The sequence below is a fragment of the Nanorana parkeri genome, unplaced genomic scaffold (assembly GCF_000935625.1).
Source record: "Nanorana parkeri isolate BGI_ZX_2015 unplaced genomic scaffold, ASM93562v1 scaffold152, whole genome shotgun sequence".
Classification (NCBI taxonomy): Eukaryota; Metazoa; Chordata; class Amphibia; order Anura; family Dicroglossidae; genus Nanorana; species Nanorana parkeri.
In genome coordinates this window covers 599,274-624,329 of record NW_017306420.1, presented here as the reverse complement: position 1 = coordinate 624,329, position 25,056 = coordinate 599,274, and the positions used below count along the sequence as shown (strand labels likewise).

Sequence of the window (25,056 nt, the reverse complement as noted above, 5' to 3'; positions counted from 1 at the left end):
GGGAACCTAACAGGTGCTAATACTTTCATGACCAAGGGTATGTAATGCTTGTCATACACTAAGCAATTTGATAACCTCCAGTCAGCTATCAACCACAATAATTTCCTATTTCCTAGAGAAAAATGGGTGGAATCTTCATCAGAACTACTCAAGAAGGCATTTGCAGTTGATTTCCACTCCATTTTTGTTTTGTTTGGTCCCATAAAACCAAGAAAAGGTAGTGGCTGTAAGCTGACTGAAAGCAACAGTCCATCATTAGGCCTCTGTGTCTGGAGACAATTTTGTCACAAGACTTTCTTTGTCCCAAATTTGGTTAAGGAACCATGCCCCATGGAGCAGCCTGTCCGTCTCTGTCTATTAGACAAATGGCTGAACCCAAGCACATGTTCACAAAAAAGTAAATCAATGTACTTTGGTTCATTAATACTTTAGTTACAGCAACCTAAACTCCAGGCAGATAATACATACAGTGAGTGCAGTTATGTATTCATTAAAAATAAATAAAAGTATTCTGAATTGCAACTAGTGTAAGTTCCTGAATGTGACTCGGTGTCAGTTGATACCATAGCACTCAGACTAGGAGAGGGAAGAACTGTAGTAGGAGCCAATCAGGGGTGCGCATAGGCTAACAAGCTACATGCTGACAGGTGGAGAGAGTTGACTAATCTGTCTGCTGTTGTTCCCTGCCTGTCCAATCATAGGCTGGAAGGTTCCTCCTGACAAGGAGGTGACCAAGTTCAGTAGCGAAACTGTCCTGGCTGACAGGACTGTGTACATCTCAGAACTGGATGGACAGAAATACAAATCCTATTGCAGGTTAACCAGCCATACATGCAGTTCAACTGTGTAGTTAGCAATTTGCCTGCAATTCGGTTTTAAACTACAGTTTTGCACTAAGCAACATTTTTAGGTAAAATGTAAGGTCTTGCTGCATTCTTTGGTGACATGTCAAACTCTTACCGAACATTAGCTAAAGGGCCCGCACTTCCAAAATTGTCACCAGTGGGTCTAGTCTCATCACCTGATGACTTCCGGGCATCAGCAATAGAAGAAACACTGTTAAACCGGACTTTGTAACTCCTAAAGATGAACACAACATATAATGTTTCAGTAATGCCTATACCAACCTTTTTAGGCATTCAGCTGTAACAAATATTTACTTTCCCAATTAGAAACATTATTTTTCTTGCATCATGCCCAGTCATATCTAGATTAATTAAGTTTAATTATTTATGAAATATAATTACTGTGATTTCTCAGACATACATCAGGAAACTGTCATATTAAAGTACCATCAAGCTTTGACAGGTTATGCTATGGCAGCCAAAGGGTGACTATCCTGAGTGTCAGTACAGATTAAATTATGCATACTATATATACACAAATAATTACAGAAAGGATAAACTAGATTTTATGTGGATGCAATTTTTTTTGTGGAAGCACAGAAATGTAATGGTTCTAATAAGTGTGTCCATACAAAATGCTAAAGATTATATATATTCAAATAATGGATGTATCCAATGTTTCCTTCCCAGTTACAGGAAGACTTTCCTTACACACAGACAAGTGACTATCCTATAACATAATTCTAACATCCAAAAACTTCATTAGGTTTTTTGTAGAGTTTCGGGAAAATGCTGTTTGCTGGTCATATTCCAATCTACTGCCCCATCTCTTGCATCCACCTTGTCCTCCCTTTCAATCCCTTTCCAGCCACAGGGTGATTCCATGCAATAAAGTTTATGGAGACAGAAGGTCAATGCACATTTATCCACACTAAGCTTTAGGGAGCTAGCTCTAGCAATAAAAACTCCCAACGGTAAACTCACGCTCTCTCCTCCAAATTAGAATTAGGATGCCTCATATCCATGAGAGCACATCCGAACTTCTGCAAGGAACATAGAAGAATCAGAATACATGTATTAGTGGTAATGCACATTCATAACGCTGTAATATAAGAAAATATTATTATGTATATTAGCAAAGGTGTGACCATTTGAGCACAAAAGAGTGTGTGACAATGAAAGCAATCTGCTGTCTGGTGAGAGTGATGAGTATAACCTACTTAAAGAGTTGTGTAGAGTACAGCGTGCACAATACAGAGTGGAGTGATGTGCATTAAAGTGACATTAAAGTCATTTCCCCCCCCTCCCCCCCATGTTAATGTTAGCACTTACCTTAAATGATGTCTTTTATTCCGATCTTCTTCTTCTTTCCGGATGCTTTCATGTGTCCCTCCAGCGGTGCGGCGGCTCTCCGATCCAGCGCTGACTGCTCTGTCCCTCCGATCCAGCGGCGTCTGCATGCGGGTGCACGCGTCCATAGACTTACCTTGCGCCTCTGCTCGTCTCCCGGCCGACAATCGGAACTGCGCATGCGCCCGACCCAAGATCCTTTGGCGGCCGTACGAGCAGTTCATTATTCTCGGTGCGGGAGCGCGCAAAGAAAAAAAGGTAAGTTTAAACCGCTGTTTTAGCGTTTTTGCTTGATAGCAGTAGATATAGGCTAAACAACGGGAGGGTTTAGAACCCCTTTAAGTAATGTACACCACAGTGTATAGTATAGAGCGGTCTGCAGTAAAGTGTGTAGCGTAGTACACTCAGTAAAGTGATGTACAGTACATAACGTACAGAGTGGAGCTGTGTGGGGTATAAACTGTGGAGCATCATACTGTATAGCAGAATGTACAGAGTGAGGTAGTGTAAAATTTATAGTATATAGCGGGGCTCAAAATTTCAAGTCCTGAGCTACTAGCCAGGCCTTAAGAGTTACTCGCCTTATTATTGGTGGTCTGCTTGACCTGAGGGAGCTGCCTCTTCAGTGTTTTCGTTCCGTTGCAATTGGCCGTTTCACAGGTGGGGGCGCCGGTACTTTTCCTGTTATTAGCCCCCTCACCTGTTCACATCTTTTGCAGGGAGGAGGCTGTGAGGAGGATCGATCCCTGGTGATCTAGGGGTAGATTAGTGAGGTCTGCAGACCTCACTAATACATCCTTTTCTTTCAACACAGATGCAGACCGTGGAGCTGCTCCCGCAAGTCAGGTACGCGGTCAGCGATCGCGTGCCTGACATGCCAGCTGGCTGCGGGCCACATAGTACTGGCTCGCGGGCCGGAGTTGGTCCGCGGACCGGTACTTGGAGACCCAAATTTCCACTCACCCTCACTTTATTTTTACTCGCCAAATTCGAGCAGGCGAGTGGAAATTTTGAGCCCTGATATATAGCATAGTACACTGAGTGGAACAGCATGGATTTTATATTGTACAGCACATACACCAAAAACGTACACCACAGTATAAGGAGTAGAGCAGTGAGCGGTATTGTATACAGCATAGTTTACCCAGTGGAGAGGCTTGATATATTTAATGTGGAGCAGTATATTGTATACTGTACAGCATAGTGTATGAAGTGGAGCAGTGTGGACTATATATACCGTACACCACAGTGCATAGAGTGAAGCTTCATAAGTTATATGTTGTACAGCACAGTGCACAGAGTGGAATAATGTGAGTTATATTATGAACAGCACAGTGTACAGAATAGAACAGTGTGAAGTTTGTTATGTGTAGTACAGTCTACAGAATGGAACAGTGTGAACTTTTATTATGTACAGTACAGTGTACAGACTAGAACAGTGTGAATTTTATGTACACCACAGTGTACAGAATAAACAATGTTACGTTTATAATGTACAGTACAGTGTGCAGAATAGAACAGTGTACAGAATAGAACAGTGTGACGTTTATAATATACAGTACAGTGTGCAGAATAGAAGGGTGCAGATTTTATTGTGTACAGTACACTGTACAGAATAGAACAGTGTGAAGTTTTTTATGCATAGTACCGTGTGCAGAATGGAAGGGTGCAGAGTTTATTGTGTAAAGTACAGTGTACAGAACAGTATGACGTTTATTATATATAGTACAGTGTACAGTGTGGGGAGGGGGCAGTATAAAATATACAGCACATATAGAGTGGAGCGTTGTGCACAATCCAATGTACAACACAAAGCAGAACATGGAGTGGTGGGGAATATGCAATGAACAATTTCAATCTACACTATTACAGTTTCAATGTAATTTGCAAGGTCAAATAATCTTAACTGAAAACTTAATTGATTGTTAAACAAACTATAATGAGATTGTTATACCTTTTTGATAACTTGACTCTTGCCAACCTATTATTTTACAATATCTCAAATGTAAGTAACATTATTCAACACTAATTTACAAGCAAAAACATCTATGGCAGAGTCACCTGCATTTCTTATCCTATACATGATTCTTACCTCTCCATTTTCTGGGGGGTCTCCATTTCCAAAGGTGCTGGTAACCACTAAAACCAGGGTTTCATGTTCTAGATGTACAATATCATATTCATCCAATGACGTCACCTGCATTCAAAAGTGTTTATTTAGGAAAGGTACTTTGAAATCCTTTATATTCCAATAATGTTGTATGATAATTATAGGTATGTCATATTATTTAAAGTAGCCTTTTTTCTTAAAATGACTAAAGCAATCAGAACATCAAGGGGGTCATTCACAAAGCTGCCGAAGGCAGTCGTGTGAATAACCGACCCGAAGTGAAGTGAGCCGAACGCTGTTCGGCTATTCACTTCAGGCTTATACGGCTGATTTGAGCCATACACCGACTGAAATCAGCCGTACATCGGCTTGCTACGGCTGGCTTCGGGTCGGCCGAACATGCTCTGATTGCAGTAAAACTGTGTATGGCAGTCATTTAGCTGGTTAGCAGACATAGCACAAAACTCCATGGGTGAGTCACCCGACTTCCCAAAAGTCCAACCACAATCCTGGCTTCTCTGGCACCTGCAGCAGATGAAGTTCCTACCTGGTTCTGCATCCCAGGAACAGCTTCCTCCTTCACTGTCAGGACAGCTGCAGACCCCAACTGGGTCTCCATTCCTGATCACTTGCAAGCCTAGCCAGATTGCACATCACATCACACATTCTCCCCCAGACAGGGGCCCGGGAGGAAGAAGAGATTCTCACAAGGTCAGCCCTGAATATTTATGTCCTTCCTCAGCATGCACCAATGGCTATGAACCTCCTAGTGATTGGCTAGGGAGACTCAACTATTCATAACTTACAATTATTAAATGTTCTGCTCTATTGCAGTCACACCAAGCAGCAGGCAGATACAAACAATAACAGAGAGCTTAAGGGAAACCAAATGAGCACAGAAACATTAAATCAACTTACAATAGCTATGGCCCAGCAGAATTACATTTAAACAATCACCCTGCTTAGGGCAAAGTGGCTACACTTATATTGCCATTTACTTTTATATAGCCAATATGTCTGATTGCTTGCATCATGTAATGCTGTCTGTACTGTACTGTGCAACGTGCACATGGCCACCTGTAAGGCTAGGTTACACCTAGGCAATTGCGCTGGTGAGCTGTTTTCGTGCGGTTGCTGCATGGCTTTGTTTGTATGATTTTGCTTTGAAAACAGCGCCAGTGTCGCACGGTTTTCAGTGAATAGAGAAGACCCAATGGGACCCATACCACGTAACAACAACCCAAAAATAGCTCCTGAACCTTTTTGTGTGACATGCAATTTCGCCCACACGACAAAACGCAAAGGTGCGAATAGCCTCCATTGACTTTTATGTAAATTGGTGTTTTGTGCAATAAATCGCACCAGCCATAAAGGAAAACATTTACTTGACCATATCTAACCAGAAACATTCATTTTAATTACTGAAGAAAGCAAAATAGATTCTTCAGAAGCTTCACACATGCTCTAAGGCAGTGGTGACCAAACGGGAAAACACACATATATGCTTGTGACATAAAAAGACCTAATAAATACGCTCATTCTAACCAGTATAGATGGAAACCAGCAGCAATAGTCCTACATATTCTAAATCACTTTATGGAAACCTTCCCTTTCATATAGGAAGAACTCCGGGTATAGAAAACCCACTTCTAAACCTAACTATGAATTAGTTCAACAACCATTGTTAAATTCTGCTAGCATAATTGCATAAAGTGTTTCTTTAGGCTCAGAAGAAGACTGCCAGCACTGCAAGCCAGTCATGTGCAGCTCAACAGCAGCTTCCTGGTAATGTTTGCAGCACTAAAATACACTATGTTCGAAAATTACTCTCTCACAGATTCTGATGATTCTGATGAAGGGGGCTTGCCCCAGAAACGCGTCAATCTTGGCTGACTGCGGCCGGTGGATGGTGATGTGACTGGAGGCTACCGTGTTACAGGGTCGGGGGTGATACCATGTTGGGTTAACAGACAGTGTGGCCTCTTGTTTGCTGTTAAAGCCTGATGAAAATGTTTGCTTGTGAGTACTTTTATCCCTTGTTTTATTTATCCTAATAAACGATTTTGCACACGGAGGTGGCGCTCTGTTCCCTTTTGTTTACTCTCTCACAGGCCTGACCCATAATTTTAGCCTAAACCTTGCGATTTTAGCACTTAACTCTCTTGCCTATCACCTAACAACTTAAATTACACCTTAGCTCTTACTTTCATTCTAATCTTACACTTAAAATGAACTCTTAACACTCAACACTAACCCCTAACCTTTAGCGCTTAGTGTCCGTAGTCTGTTTAAAGTTTCTATGCATGATGTCCTGCGCAGAGGGAACATTAAAGGAGAACTATGGGGTCAGGGCTTTTCCCCATAGTTCTCCTAAGGGTCCCTGGAGAACACAAACTAGCGTTCTCCCGTGACCCAAAGCTCAGTATACCGCGAGCTACAGCTCACAGTATACTGAGACGCCGCAGCCTGGACGGATCCCGACAATACTGTCTGGATCCACGCAGCTGCAGGATTGACAGCTTGCTCTGCTTTTCCAGAGGCAGAGCCAGCTGTGCCCGCCCCCTCCCCCGTCCGTTTCGCCAGACGGTTCCACTTTGACAGCTCCTGGTCTCTGTTTAAGATTGGTAGCCGATCAGTATGGTTGCTGATCATATGATCAATATGGAAGCTATGACATTGTGATCATTTGGCTTTGTTAGTTAAGACAGTGACCGCTACTGGTGTATATCATTCTTTGTGCTGTACATTGACCTTACCGCTAAAATGGATTTACCTTATCTGCATTAATAGTATCAAGGCTGAATGCTAACAGAATGTGCAAAACACTGGACGATTTTGTAGTCTAGCATCAATTTTTTTTTGTGTGAAATCATAGTAAACACGCTTGGAGAATACAAATATATTCACAGAGAAAAAAAAGCCTGTAGGAATTAAGCAATGTAAATGGTCTTAGATACCAATGATAGGCATCATTGTTTTAGAGGACTGGAACAGATTTAAAAGCAGGAGCAAGTATCCCTCACCATCACTAGTGAACCTATCAAAAAATAATTCACAAACTTCTATCATTTATATTCATAAATTGCTTTAATCTGTGGACCTGGCCCAAAAAGCAATTATTTGTGATTGCTACTGAAAACATAGAATACAATGTGAAACATGTTTCTACAGAGCAGTTTTAAGATTCTATGCAACAACAGGATAAATTAAGCTTAGAACATTACTGTAATCCAAAGACCTTTCTTGTTTTTAATTCAGATACTCTATATGCAGGATTATTTCTGTATGTATAAATGTGTTTTAGCATAATGCCGTACATCTTTAATCTTCTTTCACAGTGTTTAGATTTTTTTCACAGATGTTTATACCATCCCTGGAGACTGAAGCTCTAAAACAGTGTCTTACCTTTGCATCAAAGGCATGCTTGAAGATTTCACATAATGTTTTTGCATAGACTTCAGACTTTCCTGTCTCTGTCGCATAGAGGATTGTAGCTTTTACTCTTTTGGCCATTGCTTGTCCCATTAATTTTGCTGAAAATTTAACTGCCCTGTAGATAATTTGAATTATAATACATTAATAATAAAAAGTAACTATAATGTATGTATTATATAGCTACTGAAATCAATGCTCACTTGGCCAGCTTCTTGAATCCAATTGCTCTCTTTTTAGTTGGGGTCCCATTCACTCCTTTCCATATATGAGTGTTCCAGGGATCAGGCTATACATAAGAGATATATATCACAATTTGCACAGAGATTGGGTAACATCAGCATATACTACATAACTAATCAGAGCTGTATGAAACATAAAGCACTGTTGGATCAGCACCTATGCCAACTGGACTTAAAGTGACACTAAACTCGGGATTTAAACCTTAAAAATACATTCAAGTACCCTAACTACTGCTGAGTGATACACAAATAAGATACATTCTTTTTAATAGTTAATGTACTTGAATGTATTTTTAAGATTTAGCTCCTGAGTTTAGTATCACTTTAATTTCTGTTTTTACTTTCCTCCCGACCACAACCATTTTGGCTGCACCGTTCTATGCATGCAGCATAGTATAAGTTTACTACATATAGTAGGATTGGCTAGCTTTCAAATTATTTTCCTTACAAAAAAAATACATTTGCTAAGCAAACAATTTGTTCCCTCAGCTACTTCATTCCCATTCCTTGGTCTTCCCACAAATATATGAGGGATATGGATAAATCTAGCAACAGAGGTGAATGGGGGGATGAGAAAAAGCAGTCCTTTAGACTAGGTATTGGTCAGGTGATCTCTGCAAGGTGAAAGAATGAGAATTCAGGCAGAACTTGTGTTCCCTAAACCTCTTAAGCTCAAACCAGGTGGCCAACACCTAGTCATTTGACCATGTTGAAAGCCCTAGGGAGACATAACAGCAATATTTTCTGTAGGAATGGAAAGTATTTCAGGGTTTCCTTTAGAATGTTCTAATTTAACCTCCCTGGCGGTCTGATTATCTTAGTTTTTTTTGTATTTTTTTGTATTTTTCTCGTTTTTAACTTTTAAATCTCCCACCGTTTCCGCTCACTGGGCTCACTGGGCACAAACTTTGACCATATCATAGATTGTTCATAGATGTGTATAGCCTGTGCATTTTAGGGCAATAACTGTGTCCCCTTTCTCAGGGCTGGTGTTCCTAAAGCAACATAAAGCCATTCAAAATCTGTCAAATATTTAAAAAATTTCAGTTTCCATAGGTAACAGAATTATAAAAAGGATATGGACCATGCAAAATGTCAATCTGTTAGCAGCAAAATTAAGTTTGAATTGAGCTAAATGTTTTTTTAAAAAAGCTTGCTATATAAAGTACAATATTAGGACTCAGTGGGATCTTTTTTTCACACAGAAAGGGAAGTACCTGATATTCAAAGGATGGTGAGAGGCGATAGTTGAGCATTTCCTGGTGAAATACAGGGGTAATACTTCCAGACATTGGAGGTACAATCCAAACCCAATCAGCTGGGCAGCCGCCACGACATCGGTATTCATTCTCCATGTGTTTAATGAATGACTCTGTAGCTGAGTGATGGTCTACAATCGTTATTTTATCACTCTGAAAAATAGATGAAACAAATCATGAGCTTAACGTATTTGTGATTGTTATGTGAACTTTGGTAAGACATTTATATTTTATCTGACTGATAAGGAATGGTCATAAAGCAGATCTATTTATTCAACAAGCAAATGAAAGGTCTCTTACCTATGGAGAACAATGTGGACTATACATAAATATCTAACCTCCCAGACTACCTCTGGTGCTCTGAGATTATGTTGACTCTATACCTACATACACATGTTTAAAGACTAAGCCAATTCTCCATGCTACATGACAATCTCTTACCTTAACAGTGCCCATACTTAGGCCAATTATACAATAGGTTAAAATGTATATTTAAGACTTCCACTGTTGATATTTATACTGTGTATGGACTGTTCTCTATTTTTGGAGCTTACCTATATAATAGATGTATTATATGAAGTGCAAATATGTGACTATACAGCTGTTTCTACTGCTCTGTACTCCACAATGCCCAGAATCTGCATTGGGAAGATTTAGTCATCACTGCAGATGACCAAATGGTACAATTTTCCTCACAATTTCCAGAAGTCAAATTAATTGGGGTCAGAAATTTCCACATCCTTGCTATTATCAACTACCCACTGAGTATTATATAAACATAGATTGGTAATATAACACAACCCAAAAGTAATTTAAAAAAGCAAGAACCCCTTATGTAAAAAAAAACAAACTAAATGGGATAATCATATAACATAAATAATAATATGCATTGCGCAAATTGAAATAGTTCGAAATAGTTTGAATTTCAGTGGCCACTCCTCCTCAGCATGGTGTAGCTGTCAATGATGGAGGTAGGCACAGACAGGGTATGGTGTCCTGTGACTCCCAGTGATATCAAAACTGCAAATGTCCATATCAATCTTTTTGTATTTAACAAGATCATCTAATTTGTATAGAAGCAGACCTACATACACTACCATACACTTAGACAACAAGATCATCTAATTTGTATATAAGCAGACCTACAAGATTAGAATATAAGTGTAAAACTATCTTTTTCTATAAGCATGTAGTTTTAAATATTGTAACTGTTGGGCAGTGTGATACCTATTACCCACTATAACATATTATTTGTAACCATTTTCAACAAATTACCTGAAAACTGTACAGAACTGCAATATTAATTTCCACCAATGCTTGGTCCTTCCATAATGAAGACATTTTTCTTGTGTCCAAGTTCATTTTCTTGGCGACTTCCTGCAGGAAACATTGGACTAAATGTGATCTGTCTGAATGATAAACTATAGCATAAGCAACACAATGTGCCTGGATAATTTTAAAATATTAAAACAGGTTGAACAGTAGTATTAGGTGCTGTTTGATGCCTTTGAAATGATAAATCCATATAGACTATACAAAGAACTTGTATTTTGTACTTTGTAGTATATACATTCAAAAGCCTAGACTGTAGTCTTGCATCAGGCCTGGTTCTATCAGCTACTTGTGAGACATGGGAGTTTAGGCAGGTTGTGTGCAAATGGATCAGGCTGTAGACCTATGTATTGTACTACACTTCTGTGGTCCAGTTTGGGCTCTTGGGAGAAAGGCTAGCAGAGCCTAACAGTGAAACCTGTGCTATACAGTTACCAAAACTATGTCATATGAGAACACACTAAAATAATCCATAAAGTTTGTACCAACTCAGGCCAACCCATCCACTACGTTCTTGATCACATTGTATAGTGTATGGTAAGTTTTGGAGAGCTGTGCAGGTATGCGGTGGTGCTAATTTGAGTGGTCCTTTCAAATGAGTGTCCTGTGGCGGGTCATTTGACAGTATTTATCAGTCTCTAAAACTAGCACACATTGGGTGACTGCATTTTTTTGAAGTACAAATGACCACATATGGGAAAAAATATTTGTATTGTGTAATACAGTGTGAGGTAAGTCTTCTTGGAAGCTGCAGAAAGCTATATAGCTATAAGCATACTTGAACTATATACTTAAAGGAGAACTATGAGGTGAGTGCTTTTCACTCACCTCATAGTTCTAGCCGACCTGTGACAATGAGACTGTCACAGGTCGGCTCAGTAGATCGGGAGGTGAGCGAACACATACCGGCGTTCGCTCACCTCTCGATCCTGTCACGGCTCTCTGCCGTGACAGGGGAGGGGCTGGATTCCCCCCTCCCCGCTCCGATCCGCCAGCGCTGACTGGCGGAACGGAGGGGGCGGGTACTGCTGGCTCTGCCTCTAGGTAGGCAGAGCCAGCTGTCAGTCACGCAGCTGGGCGGATCCAGACATAATTGTCGGGATCTGCTTCAGCTGCGGAGTCTTAGTTTACAGCGAGCAGTAGCTCGCGGTATACTGTGGCGTCTCAGTATACCGCGAGCTATAGCTCGCGGTATACTGAGCCTAGGGTGACGGGAGGACGCTAGTTTGTGTCCTCCCGTTACCCTAAGGAGAACTATGGGGAAAAGCCTTAACCCCATAGTTCTCCTTTAAAGCAATAAGCTAACAGTGATTCTGGTGGGGAAAGGAAAGACAGCCACTGGCTTTTAATTAATAGTGACATACAACTGCTTTAAGGGGAGCTCATGTTAATTTGTAAAGAGGACAAATGACCTCTTGCCACTTCAGGTTAAGGGAAGTTTCTTTTTAATCAGAAATAGCAAATAAGAAAAAAAAACTTTGTAAACCCAGAATGCTATCTTCTATCATTCCAATAAGGAAACATTTTTCAGAGAAATGTTCAATCTATTAGGAATACACGTCAATGCCATGAGATGTATTTAACGATAGGAGGCAAAGTGAGAAACATCTGAATATAAAATAAAATTTTCACCCTTGAAGCCATGAAAATGTAAATCTTAGCGCAAAATTGTGCACAACTCTGATTTTACCTATTGATTAATATGTCTCTTCGATATATACAAATATTCACGAAGTGTGATCAGTTTTCTATTGCTGCCAAAAGGTGGAGCTCTTTACCAGGCCACAGTACCTCCAGTATGTTATAGCGGGAATTGTCACAGTAATCTCGGACTCCAATTTCTGTGCCCATGTACCACCCACTGAAAGGACATGCAGTGAACTCCAATCCTCCAATCTCTAGCAGTAAGCTGGATACAGCTGGCAATCCATACCATTTCAGGTCCAGTTCCTTAAACCATTCAAACCTGATAGAAGAACGAAACATTATTTTAGGGTGAAACGCCACAAACAAAAAAGATCAGCATTTAGTAAATACCTAACAACTGCTTTTTACAACAGTTAACCCCCTATGATAACAGATAAGGATATAAGCCTGATTATATTTAAAATTACCAGTTGATTATGAAGTCTAAACATCTGAACTGAGAAGAAAATAAATGTGAAAGATATAATTACATATATGAATAATAATTGTGTATATGGTAAATTATCTAAACCTTAAAGTGATATTAAAAAGTCAAAATGCTTTAAGCTATTTCAATAGCTAATTAAATCACTTACAATGGATGCTGATTATTGATGTTTAAAAGTTTTTCTGCAAAATCAGCTGGTCCCCTGAGCATTGCTCCTGATATCCTGTTTTAGGATGGCTGCTTTTTCTTCCCAGGTCCTATAGAGCCACCCTTGTGTGTGATATGGAAGCTGTGTTGGTCTCCACAAACATACAGACATGGCAAGGCAAGCCACACCATTGCTCCCTGCTCCCCACTCCTCCTCTGTCCTCTATACTCCAAGCTAGTAGATGGATGGCTGCTGGAGATTTCTCTGCCCCTTGTAATCTTGTACTGGACAGGACATTCATGGAAGTGGAGCTAAGAGAGTTGGAGCTGTTTGGAAACATGATGACTGCAAGTGTTTGGGCTAAAAACATATATTTGTTTGATCTGGATCCATTATTAACAAAATGTTTGAGAGTTTAAAACTACTTTAAATAAACAACACTTATTGTGATTCTGTAGAGTTCTGTGATCTCCAAGTCACTATAGGTAATACTAATGTGTACATTCGCCTATTATTATGTTGATTTCCACCTATAAAATATAGCATGAAATGTGTAGTAAGAATTCACCGTGCTAACAAAACATATATTTAAGGACGCTGACTTACTTTGGGTGCCGTATCTGGACTTCCATGATCATTTCTGGGGGGATCTCAAAAAGCTCAGGGTCATTGCCTTCCGCCTGGAGTACAAGAGGAAGGATATCAAAACGTCCTCGTGGAGCTTTCCAGCCTTGCTGAATACAGATCTGTCAAGAGATGTTTAAGACAAGGAATGATTCATCATCAGGAAAGCAAAATGTAGGTTTAATTCGTGTAAGCCTGTAATGTCTATTAACATTGAATAGTATTCCATCTTCCTTAAAGGAGAACTTTGAGGTGAGTGCTTTTCACTCACCTCATAGTTCTAGCCGACCTGTGACAATGAGACTGTCACAGGTCGGCTCAGTAGATCGGGAGGTGAGCGAACACTTACTGCTTTCACTCACCTCTCGATCCTGTCACAGCTCCCTGCCGTGACAGGGGAGGGGCTGGATTCCCCCCTCCCCGCTCCAATACGCCAGCACTGACTGCTGAACTCAGTAATTCTAACCGATCACACAGCCATCCAACATAAATATCTAAACATTTGAAGATAACAAGCACCAGGTTAATCCAAAACTCCCATATCACCTTCCGCTCTTTTCAGCAACTGTATTTATTCCTCCCCATACATACATGGTTTCCTTCTGAGATCTCCTGCTTATTGTGGCTGTTTCATCAAGTAGAATCACCAGACAATGTCATCTTTATATATTCATAGCAAGTGCTACATTGCTTATAATAAATAATTGTATATATTTCCGTGCACAGACCTTCTGCCATATGCCTAAGGTTGCATAAAAGTTGGTGGTATATGTGACTGACCGCTTGGTACCCCGATTGGGGACCTCCGTCAGAAATCAGCTTCCTCTCCGCTGGAACCTGAATTCCAGTGTCATCAGCCCAAACCTGCCTTTACTGAACACAGTGGTGTGTGTCTGTAATGTCGGGGGAAACAGACAGTATACCCACTCCACACATATCCTAGGAGAATGGTTCCATGTAACCCCAAGAGGTCTGAGGGGGTCCCCATAGTTCTGGGTCCATAGCCCGTAGGAAGGAGGCTAGCCCTCAGGCTCCTCCAGCAGGCCCAGTGACGGTTCAGTCCGTCACATTTCTCCCCTCCCAACAGTAGACTAACCAGGTACAAGACCACCAACTGGTCTGGACCTGTGTTAGTCGGGCAAGATAAATCCAAACGCTCTTCCAACTGGTCCGCTTGACTCTCCTGCAGGAGAGTGATGCCGCCCACATCATCTCCTGGGTAAACACACTGCCACTGGGGAACGAGGACGCTGACCTTCCCTCCCTGGAACTCCGGATGCCACTGGGGAGAAGTGTCGGGTACACTCTCTCCTGGGAACATTTCCAGCTGCTGGGAAGAAATGATAGCTGTACCTTCTCCCTGATGCTCCATCTGCTGCTGGGGAGAGAGGTCAGCTACCTTCTCTCCCTGGGACTCACTCTGCCGCTGGGGAGAGAGGCTGTACCAGGTGCTGGGCAGAGGCTTGCAACCCTTTCCCCTGTTGCCAGTACCTCACCTGGGGACTCAGCAAGCTGTACAAGCTCCAAAGAAAAACCCATTAAACCCAGTGTCTCTGGGGATGTGGCTTCCACTGGGTCTTCATCTTCAGAAGGAAATAGCAGGCCACTTTCCAGCAGCTCCCAGTAGTCCATTTCTAGGCACCACTCTTGTTGGACCAGCCAGCCCAGGTCGGGCTCCAAGGCATGGACTTCCATAGTCTGCAACCTCTCCTGCCGTTTGGCTTGGATGTCCCAGAAGCGATAGTCCTCGGGACTGCCAAAGTCAGTCTTCTCCCCAAACGCTTCCCACGATAAGCCGGGGCCGCAAAGGTCATCACCTTCCGAGGAATAGTGCATGCCCACCTTCACTTGCCACCAGTTGGCAAACCAGTATAGCACTCTGTACTGGTCTTCAAGCTCCATCTCTCTCTGCACCAGATCCTCCGTTTCTACTATCCCTTCCTCTGTGGGTTGCCCACCTAGTAAGCTGATCCGCAGATTCACCTGCTCCCCGAAGCGCTGTTCTAGGGAAGACAGGACTTCACCTCTGCAGCCATAGTGATTGTCCCGGGCCTCTTCCCACATCTCCAGCCAGATCAGGGCTCTCCATTCCAGGCGCAACTCCTCCGGGAACTGTCCCGGAAATGGCGACTTCGACTTGCCGCTCAAAGTCCCATATAGGTAGTATCCCATCCCAGCATCACCGCGGTCTGCATGTCCTGATAACGGGTGATCTGCTCCTCCACCTCGGCATTGGTTATCCAGACTGCTACCTCAGATGGGTTGGCTCCGTAGATTGCCAACCTTCTCCTGACCCGGCTACTGAACTTCTCCTCCGCCTCTCCCATGAACCTCTGGCTCCGATGCTGTGCCAGCCCCCGCTCCAACATCGGTGAACAGCTGTTTAGGGATGCATAGCTGGGCATCCTCTCTCTCCCTCCTCGATTCGACCTGTGCAGGACGAGGTTCATCAAGGTGCTCCAACACCTGCTGCATTCGCCACAGGAGTTCCGCCTCCATGGCCAATAACTCCCAGGATGCTCCTCCGATATTAGCTGTCTCTGGGTCCCGGTGGTGGTTTTGACTGCCCGTATAGAGGAAGCAGATCCCACCACTTGCCACCAATTGTGACGGACTGCCTGGTACCCCGACTGGGGACCTCCGTCAGAAATCAGCTTCCTCTCCGCTGGAACCTGAATTCAAGTGTCGTCAGCCCAAACCTGTCTTTACTGAACACAGTGGTGTGTGTCTGTAATGTCGGGGGAAACATGCAGTATACCGACTCCACACATATCCTAGGAGAATGGTTCCATGTAACCCCAAGAGGTCTGAGGGGGGTCTCCATAGTTCTGGGTCCATAGTCCGTAGGAAGGAGGCTAGCCCTCAGGCTCCTCCAGCAGCCTCAGTGACGGTTCAGTCCGTCATAGTATATGTTTAATAATCGAGACTCATACAGGTGAAACTGGAATAATTAGAATATCGTGCAAAGTTCATTTATTTCACTAATGCAACTTAAAAGGTGAAACTAATATATGAGATAGACTCATTACATGCAAAGCAAGATAGTTCAAGCCGTGATTTGTCATAATTGTGATGATTATGGCTTACAGCTCATGAAAACCCCAAGAACCCCAAATCCACAATCTCAGAAAATTTGAATATTACATGCAATCAATAAAACAAGGATTGTACATAGAACAATATCAGACCTCTGAAAAGTACAAGCATGCATATGTACTCAGTACTTGGTTTGGGCCCCTTTTGCAGCAATTACTGCCATTACTTTTGCACGATATTCTAATTATTCGAGTTTCACCTGTAAATTGTCATTCCATAAAGTGCTTTCATCACAATATGCATCACAGATACTTGTCTCATACTAAAGTGCCATCATCCCATGAAATGTTTATAGGTAGTCCACTTTTTCCATTCATTTTGTTTGTATTTGAATTATTTCTTCTTTTGGATATGTATAATATATCATTGCTTATCCTTGTGTATGTGATGCGTCATTTCATTCACTGGCATCCACTATGTAGGATTTTTCTCTTTTATTCTTGGCTAGGATCTTTGTGTCCTCATCCATCATTTAGTGTACTGTCGTAAAGAACATGTAAGCATACACACAATTGAACATTTGTAAATGTCTGTAGGTTTCCCCTGAGAAACAGTCTATTAGTAATGACATCTTAGATAACACAGGGAGGCTGATTATGATGAATAGGATAAAAATAGAGATCTTGTTTCTACCATTTGTTCATACATATTTAATGTACTGACTAGAAAAGCCAGTGGTAGACTGGCCTGAACTGATATGACTGGTAGGAGCTACCCAACATATTTTCCCAATCAACTGGAATATTATATCACTGTGGGTGGTGATTTTCTGAGGTTAAAGTAAATTTAGTTTTTATACCTAATTATCACTGTTGCCTCCTTGTGTATGCCTTATGTAATCACATTGGCTTATTAGTTTGTATTCACAGGGTAATTAACTATGTAAGTTGAATGTATACTTCTTTTACGTATTTACTGCATCGCACAAGGACATAGATTTTATTCATTTCGTTTTTACACAACAAAAAATTGTTTTAATTACGAGAAATGGTTCATTTTGGAAATAAATTGGTTGTTTTGATTATGAATTAGCTTGGACACCTATATTTGTTCTTTATACATCACTTATGAATTTAATAAAGCTGGTTTAATATTCACATTTGGTGGTCATCAATGTTGGACCACTGGCAAATATGGTGCTCAATGATTGGTTTAGCACGTGTTGTAAAGTTCTGCTTAATAGCACATGAAATAGATTTCTTTACTTGGCAAAAAAACAAAAACAGAACAGTTTTTTTTTTTTAGTCAACAACTGTAAACTAAGGGCACCTTTAAATTATCTTTATATATGTATTTTTATTATAAGTGACAACATGTGTGGGAGATTGAGAGCGTGATTGACTGACACACTAAAAAGTATTGCTGCCAGAGAAATATTTATGACATTGTAACCTGAAAAGTTACAAATATGACAAATAAATGTGTGGATGTAGTAGGTGGCTTACACCAGTGTTATAGCGTTAGAAGACACACTACACAGTTGGCACTTGTTGCTAAACTTCTTTTCAAGATCTTTGAATGAAGAATTCTTAAGTACCCAAGGCTGTTTAACCACTTGCTGACCGAGGTGTTAAACCCCCTTCCTGGCCAGGCCATTTTTCAGTATTCAGCGCTGCAGTACTTTGACTGACATTTATTCTGTCATAGAACGTTGTAATGAAATAAATTTTATACCATTTTTTTGGGGACAGATAGAACTTTCTTTTGGTGGTATTTAATCACCACTGGGGGTTTTATTTTTTACTATATAATGAAAAATGTTCTGAAAAGTTTGAAAAAAAAATGTTTTCCCTATGTTATAAAACATTTATCAGTACACAATTGTTTGGTAAAACATAAAAGACGGGGTCACGTCAGGTAAATAGACACCAAACATGTCAATCTTTAAAATTGCATGCGTCAGCGAAATTCCAAAAAACTACCATGCCAAAAATTGTCCATAGGCGACACTTTTTTTTTATTTTTATTTTTTTATTATAGGCCCTAAAGTATTGCTCACACTCCCACGTTCAAGGCGATATGTAACATTTGGGGTTATTTTAAGCATTTATAATTTTTATTGAAAATAAGGTGGAACATACATAAGCAAATACTGAGGTATCAACAGCCATCACATCTTAAAGAGGTACTGCTAACAACGATCTGTTACTAGATAAGCAGGTATGCTAGGAGATATGCAGGCAGCATCACAAACCAGCAAGAATAAGACACAGCAATAAAGTAGCAAAAGAATGTCCCCAGGATGTGCATCTAGGTCTCAAAGTAGTAGAAGATATATAATGATGTACGGGGAGAACCAAAAACAATAATTATGGATATGTAACATTTGTGGCGTTATTCGTTGTTTTCACATGTAGGTGCACCTGACGCATATTTACATTTATATGTGCATGCACACGTGAGGAGGGGGACTTACATTTTTTGGGGGTGTTTTTTTTTTTTAATATGAGACTTTCAATTGATTTTTAAACTTTTTTTTTTTACACTTAACTTTATTTCTATCACATAGGGGGCTAACACGACCCCTATGTCATAGCCAATATACAATGACTGGTCCTCTTTAGGGAGACATCAGGGGTCTCTAAGACCCCTAATGTCACCTTGAGACCCCCGAAGAAGCTGATGAAGGAGAGATCTATAGCAGCCAGAGAAATGACAGCTAAAGGCAGAAGTGATATAATACACTACACATCGCTTCCACCTTTAGATCGAGAGGAGGAGAGATCAGCAGTGGAAGAATGCTGATCTCTCCTCCGTTCTCACTGCTATTAGATGCTATGCTGGATGTAACAGTGGGTACCGGCTGTTTACATTCCCTGCAGGGGGCGAGCACAAGCAGAAAAAAAACCCGCTGGGAAGAGGTTGCCGCCGCCCGTGTATTCACAATGGCTAAACAAACACAGGACAAGAATGGAACTATGAATCTTCTATATGTATGACATTCAGTTTAGCTCACTAACTCTGACCTCCTTCATTAATAGACGCCTAAGTAGGGTATCCACGTGTAGATTTTCACACAAAAATCACTGTTAGAATTTTGTTCCATTGAAAAAAGATTTCCAACATGTTAATTCGATTTTTGTCATCACTGCGGTCATTGCTGATTATCATTTTCACCACATCAGCGATTAGAAAGTTGGAGGAACGTTCCGAAATCGATTGCGTTCATACCTGTATTCCATAATAAAACTAGTTTGCTTGTTTGTATGAAGTGATGTGACAACTGTATGTATTACTAGAAGGGATCACTAGCAGTTAACAAGATGCACTGCCTATGTCTGTGATGAATAATGGTGATAATATCATCATTAAACTAAGCCACCCCCAGTACATTATGACTAACAATGGTAGCGAGCAGTAATGAGAGGAAGCAGTGCATTCAACAATATCAGCTGTCTTCCTGCTTTGCATTGATATGGGGTGTGGTTTTGATGCCTGATATCTGTTATTACCCATAAATTATACCATATTCACCAGCGAGGAAAAGTAATCTTTGTTTAGTGGTCCATTAAGAATTGAATGTTTCCATTGACAACCTTACAATCAACGATAAACATATCATTACCTCAGTCAGTTCTACATTAGCAGGGTCACCCAGCACAGAGCCATCCGGTTGTTTGTATCCTGCGTAACGAATGAGCTGAGTATTCCAGACCCTGAAATCATGTTTTCCATCGGTCCTTTGAGGGAAGATAGTGATTGCTGATCTGTGAAAAGACAAGGTATAAGCTATCATTATGGAATATGAAACGGTATCATATGGTGTCTTAAATTCATGCTATATAAATATTTCATTAACATAAAATAGTGAGGCTTGGTCATCATCTGTGAATATTGAATGTTCTTGCCTGAGGTTGCCTTTGTTGGTGGCATATTTGATGTGGTTGCAGATATAATTGTACATTCCATGGGCAGTGGTGCAGTCTCGAGCATCAAAGACCTGGGGGTTAATAAAAAAAATAAAAAAAATAACTGTGTACCCCTAATACAAATGCGAACATCTCCAGTTCTAACAATGAACATATCTTTTTTGTCTCATGTTTATTGACATGTTCAATAAGTACAGCATTCCCTTCTGTATCATATTATTTAATATTTAATCAGCATGCACAGGAGTTACATAATTAGTGGCCACCCAATTGCAGAAGACGAATACTGCAGAACCCATATGAATTGGTGGCAGAGATGGCAGCGGCAGGGAATACAGCAGAGACAGGATCTTGAGCTTGTCATTGCTAGAGGACAGCACAGTGGGAGGTAAGTGTGTGACTTAATCTGTAAGTATGCTGTACAGAAGACCTGGGCATTTTACTTCCCGCGGGCCACATCTGGCCCTTTGGCTGTCCTTGTCCATGCCCCCGGTTTGGACACCGACCCATTGCCAGCCTGCACTTAGTTATGGCTGGCTGACGGTGGATGCTCTGGCCTACAAGGCCGGTGCATCCACTGCAAGCTATAGCCCAGTGTAGGCCCCTCCTCTTTAGTCATTGGTTTCCAGGACTGCTGACATCCTAGCAACCAACAACATCAGGTGTCCACCTCCACGGCAGTCATTGGTTGCTAGGACTGCCGGGCAGTCCTAGCAATCAGTGACATCAGATGTGTTCCCCACCTCCAGCATTACAAGAGGATGAAAGAGTAACTTTGTTCGTCCACTCCTGCAGCCTGCTCCACCTCCCAGCTCCTGCCTCTGGCCTACTAATAAAGTAGGAAAATAAGGTATGTGGGGGCAATAATATTTAGGGGTAGTCTAAAGGGGACAAACAAGGTAAGGGCACTTACCTTGTTTGTCCCCTTATAATTAATAATTAATTGTCCCCATCAGGGTGCCCCCCTTATATTGGTGGTCCCTATACATTACCTACGAAACTAAGGGGGCACTCTGATGGGGACAATCTATTCAAGAGGACACTCTGATGTTACATAGTTACATAGTTACATAGTATTTGAGGTTGAATAAATGTGGACAACTAATTATTATTATTCTTATTATAATTATTATTCTGCTTTAAGGAGTAAAGTGATGTTTTTACATTTTATAAAGAAAAAACTTCCCAAAACAGGGGCTGTTTTTACTTTGAATAAAGAAAAAAAAACTTCACAACCCCTTTTACCCTAATTGCTGTATAGAAGTTGCAATGCACACAGAGTGATCAGTCTCACCTGCAGTTTAGACCACTGAATTCTTCCCACACAGCGGGCTGCATTACGCCATGCATGTTTCGCTCCATATATGAGCTCAGTGTCTCGTAGCTGGTAGGTGTCGTTGTTTTCAATCTCCCTTCTTACTTCTTCTAGTCTGTCCAAGTGAGCCTTTGAGCCAAATCTAAAATACATTTTAGATATTTCTGTATAATTACATTTATTAACATCATTTATATTAAGGTTTAACTTCTCTTATTTGCTCTATTAAATATACCATTAAAAAATGTTTTTTTGTTATATCTATTTGATAAGTGCAAAAAAATACCTGTTGCTCCTTTCAGAAATGCAGTGTGCTCCTTACTTCCTGTATCATGCTGACAATCTTCCAAACTCTAAAATCTCACGTAATGTTATCATACCTGCCCAGTATTCTCTGTAAACTACAGGACATCTGCTCCCTATGTTATAAAGATGAGAGGGGGAGGTCAACTATAGTGTAACATAGTCCAAATCAGGAGTGGGCAGCATAGTGTGACAAGGCTGCTTCTCCATAGATACAGTGCAGCCTCGCCCCCAGCACGACCCTGGCGGCCAAACCCCCCCCCACCAAAGCCCCACCCCGTCGTCTGAAGCCCCCGCCCCCAACCCGGTCCCCAAGCTAGTGTGAAGGAGGAAGGGAGGAGACAGGGAGGATCCTCCCTTTCCCTCATTTGCTCCTCACTGCTGAGGCATCGAGATTGATGCCCTCAGTGGGTTTTTTTCTTTTTTTGATTGGACAGCTTGGACCAATGGTGCTTTGCCATTGGTCCAGGCCATCCACACGGTGCATGCCTCTAACAAAGTGTAGAGGCTGTGAAAGCTCTTACCTCAATAGTTAGGTTACACAAGCAGTGGGGAAGCCCGCTGCTGTGTAACCTAACTACCTGTAAAAAGCCGGATGCACCATGACAGGTTACATAGCGGGGAGGATTTCCCTGCTGTGTAACCTGATAGAAGCCGATCTGAATGGAGAAAAAGCTGTCAGCTTCAGGCTTGAAGCTGACAGCTTTTTCCTCCATAATACTAGGTGAGGCTCTGCCTCACCTGCCTTCCCTGACTGCACGTCCCTGGTACAGGTAGTGTGTAATTGGCAGGACTACCAGCTGAAAAAAAAAATACCCTGAAAAAAAACGGAATGCAATCACTACATCTAAAGATGTAGACTTTAAATTTTATTTACTTCATACTCAGGTGCAGAATTGACAGTCCTGAAGCCTGCACCTATCCTGACAGATTCTTTAAAAAAACAAAACAGGGGAGAGGAGGGGGAAACCCGGCAAAAACTTGGCAAATATTTTTTTGCTGCCGCCAAGCAAAAGAAAACTAAATAGACATTTGGTGACATAGCATGGTTCAATGAAAGCATGGGCACATTTTGTTTTGCAGTTATACAGATCAAACTTACATGTAACCTCAGCACCTATAAATGTAACCAGCACATATAAATAGAAATGTGGATGTAAAATTGGGATAAAAGAGCCTTGATGACACTTCAGACACGATCACTTATATAAAGTGTAAAACAGATGATTCTGTTATTGTCAATACACATTTAAGTTAATGCTTCTAGTTTATTTTTCATAGTTTCGCTTTCTCCCCCCCCACCTCCAAAAAAAACAAAAGAAAAAACAAAAACAAATTTACCTTTTAATTGAAGTATAATATTGGTCAATAAATTCCTTGGAAAGTGGAAGAAGCTGCTCTTTAGTGCGAATTTCATCTGGCTTACGGACATACTGAGGTGGGGTCATGATAGAGCCCATACACAATTGTGGGGTACAAGATGTAGGCTAAAGCATGAAAACACAAATAGTTTAAATTAAATTCTGATTTGCACCATATTGTATTGAGATCATACAAGCACTTAACCAGTAGTTACATCTATTTCATCTTGTGTTCCTTGTATTTTTTTTTTAATTATTTTGTGTGTTTGATCATTATTTGTGTACTAACTTACACAAACTTTACTTTTTTTGTCAGCTTTTTTCTACTTTGTACAATATAAATTAATGAGGCTAACGAGGGCCTGTTTTCTGGAACAATAATAGGTCCAGGATAGATGAAAGCTCCTTTTCATCTATCCTGGACCTGTTATTCATCACCTTCAGGGGCATTCAAACTCCATTGTAGCCTTTAAAACCTCCCCAAAAAATACTATAACTTCTCCTTCCCCATTAACTCCAATGCATTTGGCCAAAATAGTGATATTTTGTGGCTTAAGCTGCCCATGGCCACTATACAGAAGAAGATTTAGCAAAAGAGGTGGGGGACCTTTGTAACATGAAGATGTATTTGTAATCATGTGGAGTATGAAAACCTGAATCCTCCAAAAATGGCATCCTTATTTTTGATAAGAGTAGGAAGAGAGAGTTGGACAGGGAAGTGATGCAATAATTGCCTTTGGCTCATCCACTAAGACCTGGTTCACACCTAGGAGTTTTTGAGCAGTTGGAAAAGCACCAACACAAGAAATCCCATGATTTTCAATGGCGCTGGTTCACACCTGAGCAAAAAAAAACGACAGCAGGAAAAAGCCAAACGCCCGAAAAGGTACATGAGCTACTTTGAGCAGATAAAAGTGCGTTTTTGCCCTATATACTTAAATGGAAATTCCCAAAGACGCGCGGCAGAAGCATGTTGCAGATTTTCGTAAGCATTTTTGCGCATTTAAACGCCCCCAATGTTTCATGAACTGCCAGTCAAAATGCACGTCTTCATGTACACGCATAAAAAAGCGCATCAAGCTGTGCACAACGTGCATAAACGCGCAAATAACCGCATGCTGCTCAACAGACCTAAGAGTTTAGGCATGGTGTTTCGTTCCACACTGGGCATAAGGGAAGAGTGTGAAGAGCCAGTTCCTTACAACCCTCCTTTTCGAGCTGAAGTGATGGAATATTTGCCTTTGGCCCACTCACTGATAGTTTAGACAAGGTCCTTCATTCCACACTGGGTGTAAAGGAAGATTGTGAAGAACCTGTTCCTTACAACCCTCCATTTCAAGCTGAAATGACCCCTTAATTTAATTTGTTGGGACAAAATTTTACCCTAATCCTTATATGCTCCATCATAAGGATGCGTGTCTAACATTGTGGTTAGATACGATGAGCATGTAAGCTGTAACTTACAATAAGGTATGTTATTGCTAGAGTAATCTTAGCATTCTAGTCTACCATGTTGAAGTTGCAGGTGAGATGTTACTGTACACCATACAGTGAGATGTTTCTTTAACATCATATTATGACCATTAAACAGACAAACTTGCTAGTTATATATATATATATATATATATAGATTGAT

At 41.0% G+C, this 25,056-nt stretch overlaps 1 protein-coding gene across 1 annotated transcript in view; it reads right to left on the bottom strand.

Annotated features, from left to right (window-relative positions):
• Positions 1–25,056, bottom strand: part of NOS1 (nitric oxide synthase 1) — a 71,164-nt gene that overhangs the window by 20,758 nt on the left and 25,350 nt on the right. The window contains exons 6-18 of the mRNA XM_018554275.1: positions 23,401–23,546; positions 21,736–21,898; positions 20,421–20,512; positions 20,138–20,279; positions 13,459–13,598; positions 12,362–12,536; positions 10,514–10,615; positions 9,197–9,391; positions 7,941–8,026; positions 7,711–7,855; positions 4,288–4,392; positions 1,830–1,888; positions 961–1,080 (exon numbers count right to left, since the gene is read on the bottom strand). Coding sequence (XP_018409777.1) covers positions 961–1,080; positions 1,830–1,888; positions 4,288–4,392; positions 7,711–7,855; positions 7,941–8,026; positions 9,197–9,391; positions 10,514–10,615; positions 12,362–12,536; positions 13,459–13,598; positions 20,138–20,279; positions 20,421–20,512; positions 21,736–21,898; positions 23,401–23,546 — 1,670 coding nt within the window. The remainder of the gene's footprint in view (positions 1–960; positions 1,081–1,829; positions 1,889–4,287; positions 4,393–7,710; positions 7,856–7,940; positions 8,027–9,196; positions 9,392–10,513; positions 10,616–12,361; positions 12,537–13,458; positions 13,599–20,137; positions 20,280–20,420; positions 20,513–21,735; positions 21,899–23,400; positions 23,547–25,056) is intronic.